Source organism: Haliotis rufescens, unplaced genomic scaffold, assembly GCF_023055435.1.
Source record: "Haliotis rufescens isolate VD_foot unplaced genomic scaffold, xgHalRufe1.0.p SCAF_43, whole genome shotgun sequence".
NCBI classification, from domain to species: Eukaryota; Metazoa; Mollusca; class Gastropoda; order Lepetellida; family Haliotidae; genus Haliotis; species Haliotis rufescens.
The window spans coordinates 1,045,048-1,070,202 of NW_025964146.1; the positions used below are offsets into that span (position 1 = coordinate 1,045,048).

The 25,155-nt window shown below is 43.1% G+C and overlaps 1 protein-coding gene across 1 annotated transcript in view; it reads right to left on the reverse strand.

Annotated features, from left to right (window-relative positions):
- Nucleotides 1-25,155, reverse strand: part of LOC124124523 — a 40,486-nt gene that overhangs the window by 10,513 nt on the left and 4,818 nt on the right. The window contains exons 5-18 of the mRNA XM_048382984.1: nt 22,805-22,870; nt 21,223-21,251; nt 18,540-18,623; nt 16,156-16,209; nt 15,081-15,167; nt 14,338-14,467; nt 13,946-13,997; nt 10,931-11,066; nt 7,349-7,393; nt 6,829-6,859; nt 5,481-5,617; nt 4,478-4,540; nt 4,198-4,293; nt 2,722-2,853 (exon numbers count right to left, since the gene is read on the reverse strand). Of these exons, the coding sequence (XP_048238941.1) occupies nt 2,722-2,853; nt 4,198-4,293; nt 4,478-4,540; nt 5,481-5,617; nt 6,829-6,859; nt 7,349-7,393; nt 10,931-11,066; nt 13,946-13,997; nt 14,338-14,467; nt 15,081-15,167; nt 16,156-16,209; nt 18,540-18,623; nt 21,223-21,251; nt 22,805-22,870 (1,142 nt within the window). The remainder of the gene's footprint in view (nt 1-2,721; nt 2,854-4,197; nt 4,294-4,477; nt 4,541-5,480; nt 5,618-6,828; nt 6,860-7,348; nt 7,394-10,930; nt 11,067-13,945; nt 13,998-14,337; nt 14,468-15,080; nt 15,168-16,155; nt 16,210-18,539; nt 18,624-21,222; nt 21,252-22,804; nt 22,871-25,155) is intronic.

Here is a 25,155-nt window from a genome sequence, read left to right on the forward strand (position 1 = left end):
ATCATGACCCACCTGTTAGCATCATGACCACTGTTAGTATCATGACCCACCTGTTAGTATCATGATCACTGTTAGTATCATGACCCACCTGTTAGTATCATGACCCACCTGTTAGTATCATGACCACTGTTAGTATCATGACCCACCTGTTAGTATCATGACCACTGTTAGTATCATGACCCACCTGTTAGTATCATGACCACTGTTAGTATCATGATCACTGTTAGTATCATGACCCACCTGTTAGCATCATGACCACTGTTAGTATCATGACCCACCTGTTAGTATCATGACCCACCTGTTAGTATCATGTACCACCTGTTAGTATCATGATCACTGTTAGTATCATGATCACTGTTAGTATCATGATCACTGTTAGTATCATGATCACTGTTAGCATCATGACCACTGTTAGTATCATGATCACTGTTAGCATCATGACCACTGTTAGTATCATGATCACTGTTAGCATCATGACCACTGTTAGTATCATGATCACTGTTAGTATCATGACCCACCTGTTAGTATCATGACCCACCTGTTAGTATCATGATCACTGTTAGTATCATGACCCACCTGTTAGTATCATGACCCACCTGTTAGTATCATGACCCACCTGTTAGTATCATGACCCACCTGTTAGTATCATGAGTATGATGATCACTGTTAGTATCATGAGTATCATGATCACTGTTAGTATCATGATCACTGTTAGTATCATGACCCACCTGTTAGTATCATGACCCACCTGTTAGCATCATGACCACTGTTAGTATCATGACCCACCTGTTAGTATCATGATCACTGTTAGTATCATGACCCACCTGTTAGTATCATGACCCACCTGTTAGTATCATGACCACTGTTAGTATCATGACCCACCTGTTAGTATCATGACCACTGTTAGTATCATGACCCACCTGTTAGTATCATGACCACTGTTAGTATCATGATCACTGTTAGTATCATGACCCACCTGTTAGCATCATGACCACTGTTAGTATCATGACCCACCTGTTAGTATCATGACCCACCTGTTAGTATCATGACCCACCTGTTAGTATCATGATCACTGTTAGTATCATGATCACTGTTAGTATCATGATCACTGTTAGTATCATGATCACTGTTAGCATCATGACCACTGTTAGTATCATGATCACTGTTAGCATCATGACCACTGTTAGTATCATGACCCACCTGTTAGTATCATGATCACTGTTAGTATCATGACCAACCTGTTAGTATCATGACCCACCTGTTAGTATCATGACCCACCTGTTAGAATCATGACCCACCTGTTAGTATCATGAGTATGATGATCACTGTTAGTATCATGAGTATCATGATCACTGTTAGTATCATGATCACTGTTAGTATCATGACCCACCTGTTAGTATCATGACCCACCTGTTAGTATCATGAGTATCATGATCACTGTTAGTAACATGATCACTGTTAGTATCATGATCACTGTTAGTATCATGATCACTGTTAGTATCATGACCACTGTTAGTATCATGACCCACCTGTTAGTATCATGACCCACCTGTTAGTATCATGATCACTGTTAGTATCATGATCACTGTTAGTATCATGATCACTGTTAGTATCATGATCACTGTTAGCATCATGACCACTGTTAGTATCATGACCCACCTGTTAGTATCATGACCCACCTGTTAGTATCATGATCACTGTTAGTATCATGACCCACCTGTTAGTATCATGACCCACCTGTTAGCATCATGACCACTGTTAGTATCATGACCCACCTGTTAGTATCATGATCACTATTAGTATCATGACCCACCTGTTAGTATCATGACCCACCTGTTAGTATCATGACCACTGTTAGTATCATGACCCACCTGTTAGTATCATGACCACTGTTAGTATCATGACCCACCTGTTAGTATCATGACCACTGTTAGTATCATGATCACTGTTAGTATCATGACCCACCTGTTAGTATCATGACCCACCTGTTAGTATCATGACCCACCTGTTAGTATCATGATCACTGTTAGTATCATGACCCACCTGTTAGTATCATGACCCACCTGTTAGTATCATGACCCACCTGTTAGTATCATGACCCACCTGTTAGTATCATGACCACTGTTAGTATCATGATCACTGTTAGTATCATGACCCACCTGTTAGTATCATGATCACTGTTAGTATCATGACCCACCTGTTAGTATCATGATCACTGTTAGTATCATGACCCACCTGTTAGTATCATGACCCACCTGTTAGTATCATGACCCACCTGTTAGTATCATGACCCACCTGTTAGTATCATGACCCACCTGTTAGTATCATGATCACTGTTAGTATCATGACCACTGTTAGTATCATGACCCACCTGTTAGTATCATGACCACTGTTAGTATCATGACCCACCTGTTAGTATCATGACCACTGTTAGTATCATGACCCACCTGTTAGCATCATGACCGCTGTTAGTATCATGACCCACCTGTTAGTATCATGATCACTGTTAGTATCATGACCCACCTGTTGGTATCATGATCACTGTTAGTATCATGACCCACCTGTTAGTATCATGACCCACCTGTTAGTATCATGACCCACCTGTTAGTATCATGACCCACCTGTTAGTATCATGACCCACCTGTTAGTATCATGACCCACCTGTTAGTATCATGACCCACCTGTTAGTATCATGACCCACCTGTTAGTATCATGACCCACCTGTTTCAGTTTAAAGGAGCCGTAGTTGGGCACCTTGCAGGTGAAGACCACCTCCTTGATGAGAGTCAGAGGGTCGGCAATAACATCATCATCATCCTCGTCTATTTCCAGGTACATCTTCCACTTGTGCTCCTTCAAAACACAAGTGAGTGAGTGAGTCAATAGGCAGAACGCAAAAGAGCAAACAAGAGAGAGCGGTGTTACCGTTAAACCAAGATTTGAAACACTGGTACTAATAAATATGTACATAGTTACAACATAGTTAATTGGCAATTAAATTACTCACCATTGTCTCTTATATGTTATTACTTCATAAATGAATTTTATTTTACGGGCACCAATTTGGTGTCGTACCGTGTAAACACAAAATGGCAACATGTGCTGGAGCTACACACACAACCAATCATCGTAGAAAAAACAACGCAAGATAAACATATTTTTATTGCATATATAAGGTTTGTGTGCGCACTTGTGATGTGCTTCATTCCAGGTCGCCTTATACACAGAGTATAGGATTTTGGGTTGATTTTGAAGGCGTGTACAGGGGGGTCGTCTTATACGGGGGGTCGCCTTAAACAGCGATATACGGTATCACAAAACGCTTGGTATAGTATATTACATTTTGCATATTTTCATCTAGTTGGCAAAGTTTACATAAGTGACCAATCTCATCAAGATTCTAAAATCGGAAATTAGCATCTTGGTTTCTGGGATGGAAATAGCACAACTAAAACTTGACCAGCATCCTGTATATAATTCGCATAGTACACGTGTTGTGACCATAGCAACACCCAACACCATGGCTATAAGAGGCACTGGGCTTGGTAGTGAGGCGGGCAGGGAATATAACATAAAAAGTAATCAGTGCGTGTGTGCATGTGTGTTTTTATGTGTGTTTTTATGTGTTTTTATGTGTGTAGTGTGTTTTCACTTCAATATGTGTGTACTTATGTGTGTGTGTGCATATGCGTTTTCATGTGTGTGTGTGCATGTGATTGAGTGCATGCTTATGTGTGTGTGTGTGTGTGTGCTATGTGTGTGCATGTGTGTGTTTATATGTGTGTTTTCGCATGTGTGTGTGTGCATGTATGTGCGTGTGAGTGTGCACGTGTTTGTGTATGCATGTGTGCCAGCTTGTGTTCATGTGTGTGCATGTGTGTGTGTGTGTGAGTGAGTGCGAGCATGTGTGAGTGCGTGCATGTGTGTGTGTGTGAATTTAAATCAACATATTTCAGCAGTCACTGAAACCAGTTAGAGCATGATCCAGTGGGACAAGCAGACACATAATCAGTAAAGTGACCGAGTCACCACGGCAGCCTGTAAGTATCGGAGTATGGACAATCCAGTGATTGACATTGTGAACAGCAATCCACATCGCCAGACTATGAGTACACTCCATAAACCCAATCCATAAGCTGCCATTCACGACCTCACTGAGGAATCATCACGGGGTAACCCCATAGTGCCTGTACTCACCTGGGGGGTTTTACCGTGCCTCACATGGTGACCGAAGATGAGAGTGAGCGTGACGGTCTTGAAGTCGGCGTTGGCGGCCTGCACTGCACTCTGCTCCTGTGAGGATAGACATCTCTTTTCAACTTTCATCTCAAAACCATTCACCTCCATTTCCGACAACTAATATTCCCTGGAAGACAATGCTATGCTGACACAGACATCAGAAAGACGGTAACTTTACATACCGAATTAATACATCCCGTCATTCCTCTGTTACCATGGTTACTACAAGGTTACTCACCTTTGAAAGAGGGGGGAAGTTTAATAGTCTCTGGTTATGAGCTTTCAATAAACTGATTTCCATCTGAAAATAAGAAAACACATGTAATACCGCGATGCAGCAAGAAATGTGTGGCGATACTTATAAACAGTATTCCAGTTATATCACTGCATATCAGGTTAAATGATGGAGGAGAACCCAAAGTGGTGCAGGAACATAATCGGGATGAACCAGGATTCGAACCCATGATCATAGGTTTCTGTCATGCCAAAGGGACACAACTCTGCATAGAGAATTATGAATTAATAAGTAACCATTCATTTCCCACCCGTGAAGATCCGGGGTAGAATAGGTCTTCAGCAACCCATGCTTGCCGTAAAAGGTGACTAACGGGATCTGGTGGCCGTAGATGACTGGCCATCCTTCTGATATTTTAGAAGTTTTCGGCAAGCATTTCATAATATTTGCTGATTTTCTGTGGCGATGTAAATAAAGCTAGACAGACAGTACAAGCAAACTTGGTACAAAAAACAACAGCCTTTTTTCCTCATTTCAGTCCTACTGGAGCTGTCAGGATCTACCAAACGTATGAAAAAGAAAAACAGCTGATTGTAAGCCACGTGTACATTTCCAATAATTTTTTAACCAATATTTCAAGGTTAACTGTAATTTTCAGTGTGCCCGAAAGGGCCCAAATTAAAACAAAGCCACTTATATGACAAGCATGGGTTTGTTTGTTTCATTGTCTGAATTGGCAATCCAGTGATTGATATCATGAGCATCGATCCATGCAATTGGGATGCAGTCAACTAAGTCAGCGAGCCTCACCACCCGATCCCGTTAGTCGCCTCTTATGACAAGCATGGGTTGCTGAAGACAAATTCTCACCCAGATCTTCGCGGATGACAAGCATGGGATACTGGGACTTATTAGAAATGGCCTTCACATGTGGGGAATCAAACCCACGACTAGTGGTGATCGAACACTTTAACCGCTAGGCTACTCCACCACCCCATAAACTTACATGTAGATCTAGAACATGACCGTGGCTTTTAACTCCCACAATCGACAGATCATTCTGAGAGAGTTTCAGGAGGCGTCGTCCATTTATGTTGTGCTGTAGGAAGCGGTCGGCATACTGGGCCAAGTCACTGGTATGATCTGTCAACAGAAGCTCATGTACAGTGAATGATCTCAAACTTAGATGTGTCCACTATACGGCTGTGTCGAATTTATGGCCCTAAGTGTTACAATAATACTTACTCTGATCAAGCTTAAAAGATTTTTAAAAAATAACACAAGTGAGATTTAGAAATTGGCACTAGTCCCATAGTCCTTTTCAAACTGCCCAATAGTTAAGGTATCATAAGGATTAGAGTGAGTGGTTAGAGGGAGTGATTAGAGTGAGTGAGTGAGTGAGTGAGTGAGTGAGTGAGTGAGTGAGTGAGTGAGTTAGGTTTAACGCCGCTTTTAACAGTATTTCAGTTATATCACGGCGTGTCGGCTTGCTGTGGGAGGAAAGCCTGAAGTGATGCAGCTCTCAGGGGTTTACCACTTCGGTGAAACCCACAAGCACGGCTATGGTTTTAACAAACCTAGAAACATAATCGGGGCAAACCGGGATTCGAACCCACAATCATAGGTTTCTGGCATGTCCAAGGGATGCAACTCTGCAAAGTGAATTGCGGCACCTTAGACGACTCCCTAAAGGATTAATAGAAAGGTGCCGTTATAAAGGGTTTTGCTATATGTTATTATTATAAGGACTAGTGGCTTAAAACAGTTTCTATCGCTGACAAGTATAATGGCCTAACACTTTATGGCATGAAACATAAAATAAATGAATATAAGGTCGAGACGGATTATGGACCTGTTTCTCTGGTGTCCTGGAGTTCAAGACAACAGAGATCCACTGCACTTCATTTCCTAAATTAGCCAAGGTTTTTATTAGGACAAAACGTCATCTTCATTCACATGCTTTAAGTCTCCACAAGTAGTATTATAATCTACTAAACTTTCTCATTTCTGTTTATTTATTTTATCTGTTTATTTATTTTATCTTCCTTTTTGAACATACACAGGAAGTGAGTGTGTGAGTTTAACACTGTTGGGAATTATTTCACTTATACGGTGTCACCTCCACAATTTGCCAACACCAAAAAGCTTGTTATGGTGCGTTGCTTAACTACAAGGTGAATCATGCCCCTAAAACCATCCCTACAGGTGCCCCCTGCACCCCCAGTAACCTGGACACAGAGAAGACAAACATGTCAACGTACTAGACGCTCCCAGCTGCCCCTAAAACCATCCCTACATGTGCCCCCGGCACCCCCAGTAACCTAGACATAGAGAAGACAAACATGTCAACGTACCAGAAGCTCCCAGCTGCATCACCCACTGATACTGAAACAGAAAAAGTAGGAGAGTTTTAGAGATAAAGGGGAACAACTCTTCAGGGAAAGTAGCACCTTAGATCACTGGGCACCATCGCTACCATTGCCAAGAAGGTGTGTAGTTCACAGTCACAATAACAAGCATCAAATATACTACTCAAAAGAAGTTAAAGAACACCCGATGGTTTCACATGCCCTCGAATTGTTGGTGTTCCTTAACTTCTTTGGAATAGTATATTATTTTCAGTTAAAACAACAGCATACCATGGCAAGAAATGAAAGCTGTATTTCAATTCGTAATAAAACATCACAAATTTAATTTCAAACCAAATCAAAACTCAGCAAAAATCAAAATTCTAAATACAATATATGTTTTTCAAACTTGCTCCCATCATATTTAACATGAAGCTCTGATTGCTCCTGCTAACAAACGTTTGTCACAAGGACAAACAGAGAGCTAGAAGGATGGATGTTGTGGTGATCAACTTGGGAAACTTACCACATCTACTTCACGCCATGTGTTTACATCATGTGTGTCAAGTTGCTGGAAGAGGAAGACATATATTGGTTATCGAGTCACATAAATACAGATGTTACAAACTGTGAGTGAGTGTCTGTGTCTGTGTGCGTGAGTTAGTAGAGTGGTCAAACATTGAATTCTTGTCGGATCTTACAGAAAGCATCATGAACCAGGAGCCACTTCTGCCCAGAAACACCACAGGGAGAGAAGCTTGGGGTACTAGGGACCTATTTTGCCCAGAAACACCACAGGGAGAGAAGCTTGGGGTACTGGGTACCTATTCTGCCCAGAAACACCACAGGGAGAGAAGCTTGAGGTACTAGGGACCTATTCTGCTCAGAAACACCACAGGGAGAGAAGCTTGGGGTACTAGGGACCTATTCTGCCCAGAAACACACCACAGGGAGAGAAGCTTGAGGTACTAGGGACCTATTCTGCCCAGAAACACCACAGGGAGAGAAGCTTGGGGTACTAGGGACCTATTTTGCCCAGAAACACCACAGGGAGAGAAGCTTGGGGTACTAGGTACCTATTCTGTCCAGAAACACCACGGGGAGAGAAGCTTGGGGTACTAGGGACCTATTCTGCCCAGAAACACCACAGGGAGAGAAGCTTGAGGTACTAGGGACCTATTCTGCCCAGAAACACCACAGGGAGAGAAGCTTGGGGTATTAGGGACCTATTCTGCCCAGAAACACCACAGGGAGAGAAGCTCGAGGTACTAGGAACCTATTCTGCCCAGAAACACCACAGGGAGAGAAGCTTGGGGTATTAGGGACCTATTCTGCCCAGAAACACCACAGGGAGAGAAGCTTGGGGTATTAGGGACCTATTCTGCCCAGAAACACCACAGGGAGAGAAGCTCGAGGTACTAGGAACCTATTCTGCCCAGAAACACCACAGGGAGAGAAGCTTGAGGTACTAGGAACCTATTCTGCTCAGAAACACCACAGGGAGAGAAGCTTGGGGTACTAGGGACCTATTCTGCTCAGAAACACCACAGGGAGAGAAGCTTGGGGTACTAGGGACCTATTCTGCTCAGAAACACCACAGGGAGAGAAGCTTGGGGTACTAGGGACCTATTCTGCCCAGAAACACACCACAGGGAGAGAAGCTTGGGGTACTAGGGACCTATTCTGCCCAGAAACACCACAGGGAGAGAAGCTTGAGGTACTAGGGACCTATTCTGCCCAGAAACACCACAGGGAGAGAAGCTTGAGGTACTAGGGACCTATTCTGCCCAGAAACACCACAGGGAGAGAAGCTTGGGGTACTAGGGACCTATTCTGCCCAGAAACACCACAGGGAGAGAAGCTTGAGGTACTAGGGACCTATTCTGCTCAGAAACACCACAGGGAGAGAAGCTTGAGGTACTAGGGACCTATTCTGCTCAGAAACACACCACAGGGAGAGAAGCTTGGGGTACTAGGGACCTATTCTGCTCAGAAACACCACAGGGAGAGAAGCTTGGGGTACTAGGGACCTATTCTGCTCAGAAACACACCACAGGGAGAGAAGCTTGAGGTACTAGGGACCTATTCTGCTCAGAAACACCACAGGGAGAGAAGCTTGGGGTACTAGGGACCTATTCTGCCCAGAAACACCACAGGGAGAGAAGCTCGAGGTACTAGGGACCTATTCTGCCCAGAAACACCACAGGGAGAGAAGCTTGGGGTACTATGGACCTATTCTGCCCAGAAACACCACGGGGAGAGAAGCTTGAGGTACTAGGGACCTATTCTGCCCAGAAACACCACAGGGAGAGAAGCTTGAGGTACTAGGGACCTATTCTGCTCAGAAACACCACAGGGAGAGAAGCTTGAGGTACTAGGGACCTATTCTGCCCAGAAACACCACAGGGAGAGAAGCTTGGGGTACTAGGGACCTATTCTGCTCAGAAACACCACAGGGAGAGAAGCTCGAGGTACTAGGGACCTATTCTGCCCAGAAACACCACAGGGAGAGAAGCTTGAGGTACTAGGGACCTATTCTGCCCAGAAACACCACAGGGAGAGAAGCTTGAGGTACTAGGGACCTATTCTGCCCAGAAACACCACAGGGAGAGAAGCTTGAGGTACTAGGGACCTATTCTGCTCAGAAACACCACAGGGAGAGAAGCTTGGGGTACTAGGTACCTATTCTGTCCAGAAACACCACAGGGAGAGAAGCTTGGGGTACTAGGGACCTATTCTGCCCAGAAACACACCACAGGGAGAGAAGCTTGGGGTACTGGGTACCTATTCTGCCCAGAAACACCACAGGGTGAGAAGCTTGAGGTACTAGGAACCTATTCTGCCCAGAAACACCACAGGGAGAGAAGCTCGAGGTACTAGGGACCTATTCTGCTCAGAAACACCACGGGGAGAGAAGCTCGAGGTACTAGGGACCTATTCTGCTCAGAAACACCACAGGGAGAGAAGCTCGAGGTACTAGGGACCTATTCTGCCCAGAAACACCACGGGGAGAGAAGCTCTAGGTACTAGGGACCTATTCTGCCCAGAAACACCACGGGGAGAGAAGCTCGAGGTACTAGGGACCTATTCTGCCCAGAAACACCACGGGGAGAGAAGCTTGAGGTACTAGGGACCTATTCTGCCCAGAAACACCACAGGGAGAGAAGCTAGGGCAACTAGGGACCTATTCTGCCCAGAAACACCACAGGGAGAGAAGCTTGGGGTACTAGGGACCTATTCTGCTCAGAAACACACCACAGGGAGAGAAGCTTGGGGTACTGGGTACCTATTCTGCTCAGAAACACACCACAGGGAGAGAAGCTTGAGGTACTAGGGACCTATTCTGCCCGGAACCATGTACTGGTGCTTTAACGATCCATCAATACAGTATTGTATTGCGATATGAGGCCCATGACACAATACATCGATTTACAACCCCTGTATGACGATATCTACGATACATTACATTACATTCTAGTATTTCCCGTGTGGATATCAATGGCATAACATTCACAGTGCCCTCTATACGTTTCTATCCTACAATATCCCATCTCATTCTCTTAAATTTTAAAACAAATCATTCAGGGTTGTGGTTGAACTGTGAAAGGAAAGAAAATCAACTTATGATATAAAAGTGCCGTATGGAATACGAATCGCTTCCCACCATTAGTATGTGGATATGTATTGTATCGCGACCCCATCGCATCGTTACACCTCAATTCTCTGAAGTGGGACAAACTTCAGGACCGGGATGGTCCAAGGGCCAATTCAGTATGCCACAGTGTGAATGTTGGTTGGTTTGTTGTGTTACGCCGCACTCAGCAATATTCCAGCTATATGATGGCGGTCTGTAAATAATCGAGTCTGGACCAGACAATCCAGTGATTGACATCATGAGCCTCGACCCACGCAATTGGGATATGATGACATGCATCAACCAAGTCAGCAAGCCTGACCACCCAATCCCGTTAGTCGCCACTTACGACAAGCAGAGACACCTTTAACAGCAAGCATGGGTTGCTGGAGACCTATTGTGAAGATCTTCACGGGTCCATTCTGTGAATGTGATGGGGGGACTGCCTACACTGACAACTGAGGGTTTGCTTACAACAACTTTAAATTGCTGTTCCAGGTTCTTCTCTCGTTCCTTGATTTTCAGTTCGCGTTCCTTCAGCTGACGCTCCTTAACCCCTAGCTCCATCTCAGCTCGCTTCAGACGCTCCAGGGTCGTCTGTATCTCCTTCCTGCAACAGCAGACACGTGACAAGGGCTTATACAAGGGCGGGTACAGACACGTGACAAGGGCTTAAACAAGGGCAGGTACAGACATGTGACATGGGCTTATACAAGGGCGGGTATAGACACGTGACATGGGCTTATACAAGGGCAGGTACAGACACGTGACACGGGCTTATACAAGGGCGGGTATAGACACATGACACAGGCTTATACAAGGGCAGGTACAGACACGTGACACGGGCTTATACAAGGGCAGGTACAGACATACGACATGGGCTTATACAAGGGCAGGTACAGACACATGACACAGGCTTATACAAGGGCAGGTACAGACACGTAACACGAGCTTATACAAGGGCAGGTATAGACATGTGACAAAGGCTTATACAAGGGCAGGTACAGACAAGTGACAAGGCTTATACAAGGGCGGGTACAGACACGTGACAAGGCTTATACAAGGGCAGGTACAGACAAGTGACACAGGCTTATACAAGGGCAGGTACAGACACAGGCTTATACAAGGGCAGGTACAGACACGTAACACGAGCTTATACAAGGGCAGGTATAGACATGTGACACAGGCTTATACAAGGGCAGGTAGAGACACGTGACATGGGCTTATACAAGGGCAGGTACAGACATGTGACACAGGCTTATACAAGGGCAGGTATAGACATGTGACACAGGCTCATACAAGGGCAGGTAGAGACACGTGACATGGGCTTATACAAGGGCGGGTATAGACATGTGACACAGGCTTATACAAGGGCAGGTATAGACATGTGACACAGGCTTATAAAAGGGCAGGTACAGACAAGTGACACAGGCTTATACAAGGGCAGGTACAGACACATGACACGAGCTTATACAAGGGCAGGTACAGACACATGACACAGGCTTATACAAGGGCGGGTATAGACATGTGACAAGGACTTATACAAGGGCAGGTACAGACATTTGACACAGGCTTATACAAGGGCAGGTACTTTGGTACAGATGGTATGCAGGATATTTTTTAACGTATGGAATGAATTTGACCAGTCACCGTAGGGACTTCCCGCGCTACATGTATTTTGATTGCGAAAATGTTATGTTGACACTTAATTGTCAAACTGCCTCAAATATGACTTATAGCGAGTCATGGTACGACATTTATGATACAGTGGTCCCTCGACTTAACGCTCCTCGATGTACCGCTACTCCGGATGCACCGCGGGGTAAACCATGGCTCCCAAAAATGCATGAAGAATTTTCCCCTAAAAGCGCGTTAAATCGCGTTAACGCGCGTTTAAGCAAATAAAGTTACAAATAAACTGATGAAATTAAATTCCAAGTCGATGTACACGTGTGTGTATTTGTAAAACAATTACGTTCATTGTATCCGGCTGAATGTGATCGAAACCATTCTGCCTTTTGTTCCGGTTGTGAAAAAACATATCGTACACAGATCTGGCATTAAACTCACAAAAAATAAAATCACAGCAACAACAAACATAAGCCGCATTGTTTCATTTAATACTCATCTCAGCTTGTTGTGATTGGTAAGACAACATGTGAACTTCAAACCGGCCGCGTGTAATGCAATAACAACAATCGAAACAATGGCTTCCGGTATTTAATCTGGACTTGAGTAACCGTGAGAGACCTATAAAAAACATTGGAACTTCATTGTTTAAATAGCGTAATTACGAAGGGTATAAAATAAATCTTAGTTCATTAGTCAAACTGTCCCAAGATATTCATGGCCCTGACGATTTTCCCTTTGAATAATTATCATTATTAACAGAACTAAATATATCTCTTATCCACTCAAATCTACGTTTGTGTTTGATTTTTATAAATCACTCAAATGACCGTGTAGTTAAGCACGTCATGTCAATGTACATTGTACATAAAGTGCATACAGAGAGCCGGCTGTGTCCGGGTTTTTCATAACTTTGACACGTCATTATTTATTAACCAATCACAGCCTTGGTTGCACATTAGTTTCGTTACAAGGCTGGTTTGGCTTTGTAATGTACTGTCATCGATCGATAATGTGAGTAGGTCGGCAATCAGGCCAATTTTCTCCCGAAAAACTTGAAATATAACATTTATTTAGATTCTACATGTATAACATCCAGTCGTAAAATAATACAGACTACTTTGATTAATTTACACAAAGTATTTTTATTTTTTTACGCATGCAGTTTGAATCATCGTCCACGATCAGTGTTACATAGATCTACATGTCCCATGCCACTGTGAAATAATTGCGCCACTGTTCCATTCACTACCATCATTATGTAATGTGAACCTCAGCAAGGAATATCTGTACACCGCTCTTTCCTACACCGCGGGGTCAGTTTCTTGGACCCCGATGACAGCGGTATATCGAGGGATCACTGTATGTGTATCCATTCTCTTGCAACTAAAGTCCGTTTCAAGGCGTCAATAGCGGTAATCTGACCCTGGCTGCTGTAAATAACGGTGAGTTGTGCAATCTACCGATCACTTCGCATACGATTTTGCCGAAATTATTGTAAACATTATTATAATTAATGAATGAAATTTTTAATATAATTAATAAAATATATTGCAAACACCCAGTTCAGATAAACAATGAACAATTTTTTTATTACCAGATATTATAATAATAGGATTAAATTGCGTACTTCAGTTCGGATGTGTTGACTGGTATTTCCGGTGTTAAGTGATCGCGGTGATCAGCTGATAATGTTTTCTGAGGTGGGGGAAAACATTGTGTCATTTGAAAACTTGAGTTCATTAAAAATGTTAGTAAATTTTGGGAGCCATGCTTTACCGCGCTATAACCAAGTTAGCGCTATATTGAAGAGTGCAATAACGAGGGAACACTAGCTCATATTGAGTGGGTTGTACTCACCTCCATATTTCTTTATGTTCAAGGAAAGAGTTGGTTTGATCTGGTAAACTTTCTAAAGACAAAAAGAAAGGATTTCATTACAACAAACATAAAGCTGAGGTGAGGTGAAATGGGGTTTAACGTCACGTTCAAGAATATTGCACTCATAGAGTGACGTGTGTGAGTGTGTGTCTGGAGCATGTGTCTGGAGCACTGTAAATGCTTTTGTAGATGTACCAGGCATGCTCAACTGTATTTCAGGGGAAGAGACAGTGGGAGGGGGGACCAATGTGACGTAGACAATTACAACACCTACGAAAACACACCAGCATCACCACAACCACCAGATCCTGCCATCTAAGGGGGACAACTCCATTATTTGAACGCATTATCAAAGACCATGTCCCCCTTACCATCCTGCAGCATGGCATCGAGACGGGCAAGAATCTGCTTAAAAGTTGGTCGCTTCTTTGGATCAAGTTCCCAGCAATCTTTCATCAGCTGCCCAAAACAGGACGGACAAGTACTTGGCACCAACAATCTCTGGAATGGGAGTAGAGATTTAGAAAACAATAATGTCAATCAAAGACCAAAAGGAATGGGCCTTACATACTGTATCAAACACAGGTCCTCGTTCAATGTGTTGTCACATCCCCCTATCTCTATCTTAGCACGGAATGTCTCTCGCTTACGACAGTAATTTCATTGGATGGCTACTGTTAACATCATGCCATTTGAATCAAGTTCAAAATGAAGCTATGTTAAAGGATTATTGGTTGGTTGGTTGGTTCGTTGTTTAATGCCGCACTCAGCAATATCTAAGCTATATGATGGCGGTCTGTAAATAATCGACTCTGGACCAGATAATCCAGTGATTGACATCATGAGTATCGATCCACACAATTGGAATTGATGACATGCATCAACCAAGTCAGCGATCCTGACCACCCGATCCCGTTAGTTGCCTCTCACGACAAGCATAGTCGGCTTTTACGGCAAGCATGAATTGCTGAAATGGGTCCAAGTTACTTATAACAATAGAATGGAGATATAATACTAATACACCACATAATCAAGGATGCACAGAAACATGATAATAAATCATTAATATTTTTAGGTCCGTGACCCTGCTGTTTAGAGTTGACTATAGAGTTACCTCCCCTTTCTCCACCACCAGCCATGCCACCTGGAAGCCCTCGATTCCTTTAAACGGCACTTCGTGAGTCAGTAGCTCCCACAGCACCTGTAGAAACACCAACTGTAGAAGGACACCCACAAACTACATCATCCATTATTTGAAGAACTCAGAACCATGGCACTTAATCAACACAGAAACACATGAGGACATCAGGAGGCTGATAATGACGCTACACTTTCAGCACTTAGAGAAAATTTACTTTTAGGAAGGTAAGAAACTTTCATGCGAGTTTGTTTCTTTATTTCTTTGCTGCTTAGTGCCACACCCATCTTCATGACAGCAGCTGTAAGTACGAGTCTGAGTGAGTGAGTGAGTGAGTGAGTTAGGTTTAACGCCGCTTTTAACAGTATTTCAGTTATATCACGGCGTGTCAGTTTAATGTGGGAGGAAAGCCCCAAGTCATGCAGGTCTCAGGCGTTTACCACTTCGGTGAAACCCATGAGAAGGGGTATTGTGCTGACAAACCTAGAAACATAATCGGGGCAAACCTGATTCGAACCCACAATCATAGGTTTCTGGTGTGCCAAAGTGACGCAACTCTGCACAGCAAATTGTGGCGCCTTAGACGACAGGGCCACGAGTCTGAACCCGACAAACCAAAAATCGATATTCTAAGCAACGCCGATGCTTTGGGATAAAATGTCCTACAGTCAACCAAGTCACCTCGGCCCTCTGCTAAATATAGATATAAGTGAATGCTGTTCATCACTCCTAGCCTCACTTTGGAGTTCTTGCTTGTTTATTGTTCTGATGTTCTTGTTTGTTGTTTAACGCCGCACTCAGCAATATTCCAGCTATATGACGGCGGTTTGTAAATAATCGAGTCCGGACCAGACATTATAATGATTGACATCATGAGCATCAATCCAATACGATGACATGCATCAACCAAGACAGCAAGCCTGACCACCCGATCCCGTTAGTTGCCTCTTATGACAAGCATAGTCGCCTTTTACGGCAAGCATGGGTTGCTGAAAACCTATTCTACCCCGGATTTTCACGGGTCTTATTGTTCTGAACTATTCTGACTTACCACACCGTAGGACCAGGTATCACAGGACTCCGACACAGGCTGACTTTGAATCACCTGGAGTAAACAGAAACAACTTCCTTCATGTTTGTTTGTTTGTTCATGCTATTTATGCTGTAATGGCAACATAGCAGTTATAAGACATTAGGATGACCACAAAGATAGGGAAAATAATAACAATAAATGAAATGAAAATTGTGTCATCAATAATATCTTACATAAACTATTGTCATGGAATAAGGTTTTAAGTTACCAAAGCAGACTTGCTTTTGTCTATTGCCTTAGATGGAAAGCAACTGATTTTGTTATATCTCAAATGTCCACAAAGTAATCCATGCATAAATGTGTCACCACTCACCAGTGACGTGAAATATGATGTTTTGTCTCTGAGCTTTTTGTATATTTGCTGAAAGTAACTTTCCTGATATTTATCAGTAATTGATCGATATCTAGTTAATGACTATCAGTCTCTAAGATCTATATTGATAGCCAGCCCTAAAGTGATGACGGTGTGTAAAAAGGTGAATCTGGACCAGACAAGCCAGTGATTGATCTATTGAGATGAACTTAATTTTCCGTTACAACATGAACATATACATTAAGATATAAGTATAAACCAAGTTCCATTTATATATCAAATATTATCAAATGTACTCAATTGTTAAACTGTAATAATAAAGATACTAAAATGTGCTAAATATGTGAGAAAGGTCTTAAGTACAAAAATATGTAATTTGCCTGAAACGATTGTCTGCACTGTTCATATTATACAATTGTCTCTAGAGCTGAGTATCGCCTGGTATCTTGTGATACGATTCGTATCATGATACGGACCGATGATACTGCTGGTATCACGATACAGACCGGTGATACTGCTGGTATCACGATACAGACCGATGATACTGCTGGTATCACGATACAGACCGGTGATACTGCTGGTATCACGATACAGACCTGTGATACTGCTGGAATCACGATTCAGACTGATGATACTGCTGGTATCACGATACAAACTGATGATACTACTGGTATCACGATACAGACTGACGATACTACTGGTATCACGATACAGACAGACGATACTACTGGTATCACGATACAGAGTGATGATACTGCTGGTATCACGATACAGAGTGATGATACTGCTGGTATCATGATACAGACTGATGATACTACTGGTATCACGATACAGAGTGATGATACTGCTGGTATCACGATACAGACCGATGATACTGCTGGTATCACGATACAGAGTGATGATACTGCTGGTATCATGATACAGACCGATGATACTGCTGGTATCACGATACAGAGTGATGATACTGCTGGTATCACGATACAGACTGATGATACTACTGGTATCACGATACACCACATCAAAGAGTAAGAAATGATGACATCACTGATATGCAGCTCTAAAACCTCTTTCTTCATACATTTATTTATTGTTATTTTAAAAACTTTACAAAGAGAACCACAAGAACAAAGAGTTTAAATGAAGGGATGGTTATTGAATGTAACAGTTAGTCGGCACATCCTCTGCTACCACATCCTTGTGTTCTGCCATGCTTACAGGTGGCGCTGTGCTACTTCTGCCATTGTGGGAGGTAACTCTATAACTTCCTGTTCTATTTATAGCATATCGCAATTTCACAAACTGACCATTCAAATATCGTGTATGTAAGTATTGATATCGTATGTATCGGTTAATCGTTAATTGTGTCTATCATATTATATCACGTATATTTGTACTGATATGTACATGGGCCAATGGCCTACAAACACTGAACATAACATTCACATTCAAGTCAGCACCATGCAGCTACACACTAAACATGCTTATTCCCTGTGAGTGAGGGAGTTGGATCTTACATCGCTTTTAACAACATTTATCATCCCAAACTGGCTCCCACAGGAGATATCACTTGGGTGAGATCAAATTTGCTTTGCAGACCATTGTGACCTCATTGGTTACCATGACATCACAATTAAATGACATCACTAATGGCTCTACTACCTGAAGCTGTTAGCAGTACTTTTTACACTTAAGACACTGCTAATTACAAACTGATAAAGTTGGAAGAATGATGTTATATGATAAATAAAATCACACCCGAGTGTCTTTTGATATCAATATCAAGCCTCAGAGTTTTTCCACTTTAATCAACTCGTGTTGATATATTTGATATCAAAAGACACTCGGGTGAGATTCTCTATATCAGTGACAGCACGCGAGGAGGGGACACAAGAAATGTACATTGTATCCATGTTGGGAATCAAACCTGGGCCTTTGGCGTGACAAGCAAATCCTTTATCCACTAGGCTACCCCACCACCCCTTATTCCCTAAGACAGCCCTGATATCTCCCTCGTCCGGGACTACCTCACCTCCGGCGCCATCCACGGGAACGTCCCCGCCAGTGACATCCTGGTTGTACTGCCAATGAACTTGGATGCACCAAAATCACACAGCTGAAAAACAGAAACACTTCAGCTACTGACATAGTGATGGATAGCTTCCAACACCAAACACATTTGCATTCTGCTTTGAATATTTGTGTATAACTTTTGAAGTGTTGTCACTGTGGAAGCAGTATCCCAACCTACAAATATACTTGATAAGAAGTGCTACATTGTTGAAGAATAAAACACTAATAGCATACATAAGCAAGGGCTCGAATTAGCAATATAATTAATGAGTGAGTTAGTGAGTATGGTTTTACGCCGCTTTTAGCTGTATACCAGCAATATCACGGCGGGGACACCAGAAATGGGCTTCACACATTGTACCCATGTCGGGAATTGAACCCGGGTCTACGGCGTGACGAGCGAACGCTTTAACCACTAGGCTACCCGACCGCCCCAGCAATATAATTAAGAGGACACCCTTTCCATATTCATAAGAAATCTCTGCATAAAGCAGAATCTATTGTACGATTCCGGCTATATCATGAGCATGTGTTTATGAAAAACTACCAAATAGTAAAACATGCACCAGTGGGACCTTTTATTGAAAAATGCAAGCTAATATTTATGTCCACATGCACCAAGTGTATGTCAAAACATTTCAAATTTGTGTCTGACTGACCCTTACTTGTCCACACAACATTTACATTTGAACACACTCAATACCTCTAAAGTTTATTTACCATACCACATCAATCCCTGTATTATATGTTATTTGTCATGCTTTCTAAGGCTTGATGTCATCAAACTGTGGGTAGGCTGACACTCCTGTTATGTTTTACATCAAAGCACCATTCATTATTTTCACACTGTCTGCAGGCCGGCCTATGTGTCAACTTTGGTATTTGGGGGACACAGGTGAAACCTGGTTTTGTATGATGCAAGTTGGTTTTCATGTCAATATGCACTTGGTGCAAGGTAAATCAAATTCCTTAAATCAAGACCTACGAGGTAAAATTGTGTCAAGTATATTGCACTTATAGAGTGATGTGCTTGCATGTGTGTGTGTGTGTGTGGGTGAATGGCTGCTTGTACTAGTCCGGACTGATGCTGATTTAAAGTGTTAGCTCACTGAGATACCATGCCGCAGTTTAACATGAATACCCCACTCAGACACAGTATACTGACTCCGAGCCGACCAGTCCTTGCTTTAGCCCCTTAATGCCTAGCGCCAGACAAGGTAACAACAAGAACCATCTTTTAACGTCTTTTGGTATGACGCGGCTGGGGATCGATCCCCGGACCTTCCGCTCTCCAGGCTGACGCTCTACCACTAGACCACGGAGGCGGTCTGAACATTACAACAGCATTTTCAAGTCCTGATGAACTTTCACCAGCCTCTGGATGGAATGTGGATTATTACATTGCTGCAGCCAACAAAATATCAGCAATGTTGTGGCGACTGGTAAATAAGTCGGGACCTGACAAACAAGAGATTAACATAGGCTCTAAAATATGTGCCCTTGGCAGGCAAGATGGGAAAAAAATCAATATTTTCTTAAGTTGTTTTTTTCTTAAATTCAGAGGTACTTTACCAATGGATTCTCAGCATTGCATTCAATGCAATATTCTACAACTTCTCTTCCTCTTTATCATGTATTGTCCACATTATCAGTGAAACACAAGTCTCTCAAAAGCCAGGACATCAGTTAGAACTCTATTAACACAAGTTGAAAGGATATTAATTCCAATTTAGAAATTTTACTAACACTTGGGGTGAATATCGGCCTCTGGGCTGACCTAGATAAATCCCTGCAAACCCTCGATTCATATAAAATGATGTCCCATGCCATCAGGGTACCCTGGCACATAATCACAGCCTTCTAAACTGGCACTAGTCCAAGAGTCCTTGCCAAACTGCCCAACACTTTGTTTGATTGTTTGTTTGTTTGTTTCTTCGTTGTTTAACACCGGACTCAGCAATAATCCAGCTATATGACTGCGGTCTGTGAATAATTGAGTCTGGACCTGACAATCCAGTGATTGATAACATGAGCATCGATCCACGCAATTGGGATACGATGACATGCATCAACCAAGTCGGCGAGCCTGACCACCGGATTCCGTTAGTCGCCCAATAGTGAAGGTATCATAATGACAAGTAGAACATTGCCCCTTTTCAGGGTTTGGCTATATGATAACATTATAGGGCCTAGTGGACTAAAACTGTTCAGTTTTTAACACTGAATCAAATCCACATGATCCACTTAGTCATCTGTCCGAACAGTTAGGTGGCTGGGGACCCATTCTAACCAGTGTTAGAAATTGGCTCTAGTTCTGTAGTCTTTTTGTTTGTTTTGTTTGTTGTTTAACGCCACATTCAGCAATATTCCAGCTATGAATTACAGCGGTCTGTAAATAATCGAGTCTGGACCGTCCTGTGGTCCTTGCCAACTGCCCAATAGTTAAGGTATCATAAGGACAAGTAGAAATTTGCCATTTTTGGAGGTTTTGCTATATGTTATCATTATAAGGACTAGTGGACCAAAAATGTTACTTTCTACCGCTGCTAACTCTGATTCTACAGGGGTTCTGGGCCAGAATAGGTGTTACGCACTGTTTACAAGTCAGGCAGAGTCTCTTGTTCATATTGAATAAAACTTACCTTACATGACCAGTCATCTGATATGACCACTGAAATATGAACACAGATATGAGTGTGACACACAGACAGCCAACGTGTGTGTTGTATACTACTCAACATGTGATAGGGATAGTCTCAGTGTCCAGGTGGGGGCACATCTGACTGGATGTACAGAGATGCTGTCATACGAATAGGATGTGATTTGGAGTGGACCTGACGCATCTTAAGTTTCATTTCATAATACACAAAAGAAAACAATATACACGCTGTTGTCTCCTGGCTAGTGTCAGCTAGCACAGTATCCCTATCACGGGTTGAGTAGTATTGTTCAGACTAACGCATTTGAGGGAATTTAGAACTCATTTTGTCGTTTTGGGAAAGAAGAGAAGCTTGCATGCAACAATGAGTGAGTGAGTTCAAATTTAACGTCTCTTTGGCATTATTTCAGCCATATAGCGACGAGGCATACAACAATGACTAACATCTTCTCATTCAGTGTCTCAACACAAACACAAGCTGTTTTAATTAGCAATGAATTTGCGATATTGCGGAAATCTAAAATTTGTTCTAAAACTTTCCATGTTAATCCAATGTTTACTTTTGTTTATTATTACTTGAGCGAGCGAGCGAGCGAGTGAGTGAGTGAGTGAGTGAGTGAGTGAGTGAGTGAGTGAGTGAGTGAGTGAGTGAGTGAGTGAGTGAGTGAGTGAGTGAGTGAGTGAGTGAGTGAGTGAGTGAGTGTGTGTGTGGATTTACGCCGCTTTTAGCAATATTCCAGCAGTATCACGACAGGGGACACCAGAAGTGGGCTTCACACTTTGTATCCATGTGAGGAATCAAACCCAGGCCTTCAATATGACTGGCGAATGCTTTAACCACTAGGCTACCCCATCGCCCCTTATTATTACTGGAAATTAACTTATACGTCAAATCCTATTCAAATGAAAACCTATCCAACCAGCCAGTTGGATTTATCCAGACATTCCGAATATCCCTACTAAATGTAGAGAAGTACATTAATGTGAGAATATGTTCACATGTACATAATGCAGGTAAAGTCTGACATCAGGCAGAAAATGTCAATACTTTGAGTAAATCCTATCACATTAAAACAGCCTCACTATCATATTAAAACAGCCTCACTATCACATTAAAACAGCCTCACTATCATATCAAAACAGCCTCACTATCATATTAAAACAATCAGTAACACAATAAAGGTAATTCCAGGTAAAAAACAAAAGGCAGTCTTTGTTGTGGTAGTGTTGGTCCTGAACATCAGTTATGCAGTGAAACATTTACCTAGTTTATACAGTGGGACTATTTCTGTGTTCTTCCTGTCATGACGACGGCGGTCTGTAAATAATCGAGTCTGGACCGGACAATCTAGTGATTGATACCATGAGCATCGTTCCACATAATTGGGATACAATGGCATGCATCAACCAAGTCAGCGAGCCTGACGACCTGATCCCTTTAGTCGCCTCTTGTAAATCTGTAGTTTTGTTCATATTGATTGTGTCCAAATGGAGATGATCAACTGTCTGACAGTTTGTCTTTCATGTTAACTTATTCTCATGGATATTTCAAAATAATGACGTACCATTCTTGGACTTGAGGTCTCGATGTATGACTTTGACGGGAGCTTCACAGTGTAGGTAGTGCATCCCTGAAACACACTGCGGGATGTAGGCAGGCAACGCACGCAGATAACTCCCACACTACCATGACATATCAGAACAAGGCAATCTCATCAAAATCATATCTTAGATCTGAGAGAGTCAGTTGGTTTTCACACCGCTTTCAACAGTATTCCAGTTATATCACGGCATGTCAGCTTAATGTTGGAGGAAAGCCCCAAGTGATGCAGGTCTCAGTGAGTGAGTGAGTGAGTTTGGTTTTACGCCGCTTTTAGCAATATTCCAGCAATATCACGGCGGGGGACACCAGAAATGAGCTTCACACATTGTACCCATGGCGGGAATCGAACCCGGGTCTTCGGCGTGACGAGCACACACTTTGACCACTAGGCTACCCAACCGCCCCTGCAGGTCTTAGACGTTTACCACTTCGGTGAAACCCACAAGCACGGGTATGGTGCTGACAAATCTAAAAACATAATCGGGGCAAACCGGGATATGAACCCACAATCATAGGTTTCTGGCATGAACAAGGGACGCAACTCTGCACAGCGATATGCGGCGCCTTAGATGACTGGCCCACCTGTGCCCCCATCTTAGATCAGAGGACATCTTATTGTTGGTCATGTCAATGACCTTTCCTCTGACCATCAGAGTCATCAGCCCCAACAATAGCAAAAGACACTTCAGGTCAAGGTTTATACATGTACCAAACTTGGATGAAAGATCTTTCATGGCTCTCAATTTTTGCTCCAGAAATGAAATATGGACGACGGACAGATAGACCAGATGATGACTATATCCATGCATTATCTGCAGGGGGATAAGAAGGTATAGAATTCATTGCTTTACTTATCTTTGTTCTGAAGACATGTATGGACAATGGCATTTACAGTCTCAAATTCAGAAAGTTAATTTAACACCATATGAATCTTTCTGTAGGAATTTGGAATGAAACTGTGGGACTAAAGACCGAAATATTATGTAACCATGGTAACTAATGCTACCTAATCTGGATTAGCATTTTAAAAATGCAGGAAGTGACGAGACCCCCCACCCATCAGAACGTTAACACGGGAAGTGACACAGAGCCCCATCCATCACAACATTTACACGGCAAGTAATGAGATCGCTACCCTACCGGACGTTTTCATGGGAAGTGACGAGAGCCCCACCCATCAGAACATTTACATAGGAAGTGACGAGAGACCCACCCACCAGAATGTTGACATGGGAAGTGACGAGAGACCCAACCAACAGAACGTTTACATGGGAAGTGACGAGAGCCCCACCCATCAGAACATTTACATAGGAAGTGACGAGAGACCCACCCACCAGAATGTTGACATGGGAAGTGACGAGAGACCCACCCACCAGAATGTTGACATGGGAAGTGGCGAGAGACCCAACCAACAGAACGTTTACATGGGAAGTGACGAGAGACCCAACCAACAGAACGTTTACATGGGAAGTGACGAGAGCCCCACCCATCAGAACATTTACATAGGAAGTGACGAGAGACCCACCCACCAGAATGTTGACATGGGAAGTGACGAGAGACCCAACCAACAGAACATTTACATGGGAAGTGGCGAGAGACCCACCCACCAGAATGTTGACATGGGAAGTGACGAGAGACCCACCCACCAGAATGTTGACATGGGAAGTGATGAGAGACCCAACCAACAGAACATTTACATGGGAAGTGACGAGAGACCCACCCACCAGAATGTTGACATGGGAAGTGACGAGAGACCCAACCAACAGAACGTTTACATGGGAAGTGGCGAGAAACCCACCCTCGGATCGTTTACATGGGAAGTGGCGAGAGACCCAACCAACAGAACGTTTACATGGGAAGTGGCGAGAGACCAACCCTCGGATCGTTGACATGGGAAGTGGCGAGAGACCCAACCAACAGAATGTTTACATGGGAAGTGGCGAGAGACCCACCCTCAGATCGTTTACATAGGAAGTGACGAGAGACCCAACCAACAGAATGTTTACATGGGAAGTGGCGAGAGACCAACCCTCGGATCGTTGACATGGGAAGTGGCGAGAGACCCACCTTCGGATCGTTTACATAGGAAGTGATGAGAGACCCAACCAACAGAATGTTTACATGGGAAGTGGCGAGAGATCCACCCTCAGATCGTTTACATAGGAAGTGACGAGAGACCCAACCAACAGAATGTTTACATGGGAAGTGGCGAGAGACCAACCCTCGGATCGTTGACATGGGAAGTGGCGAGAGACCCACCTTCGGATCGTTTACATAGGAAGTGATGAGAGACCCAACCAACAGAATGTTTAC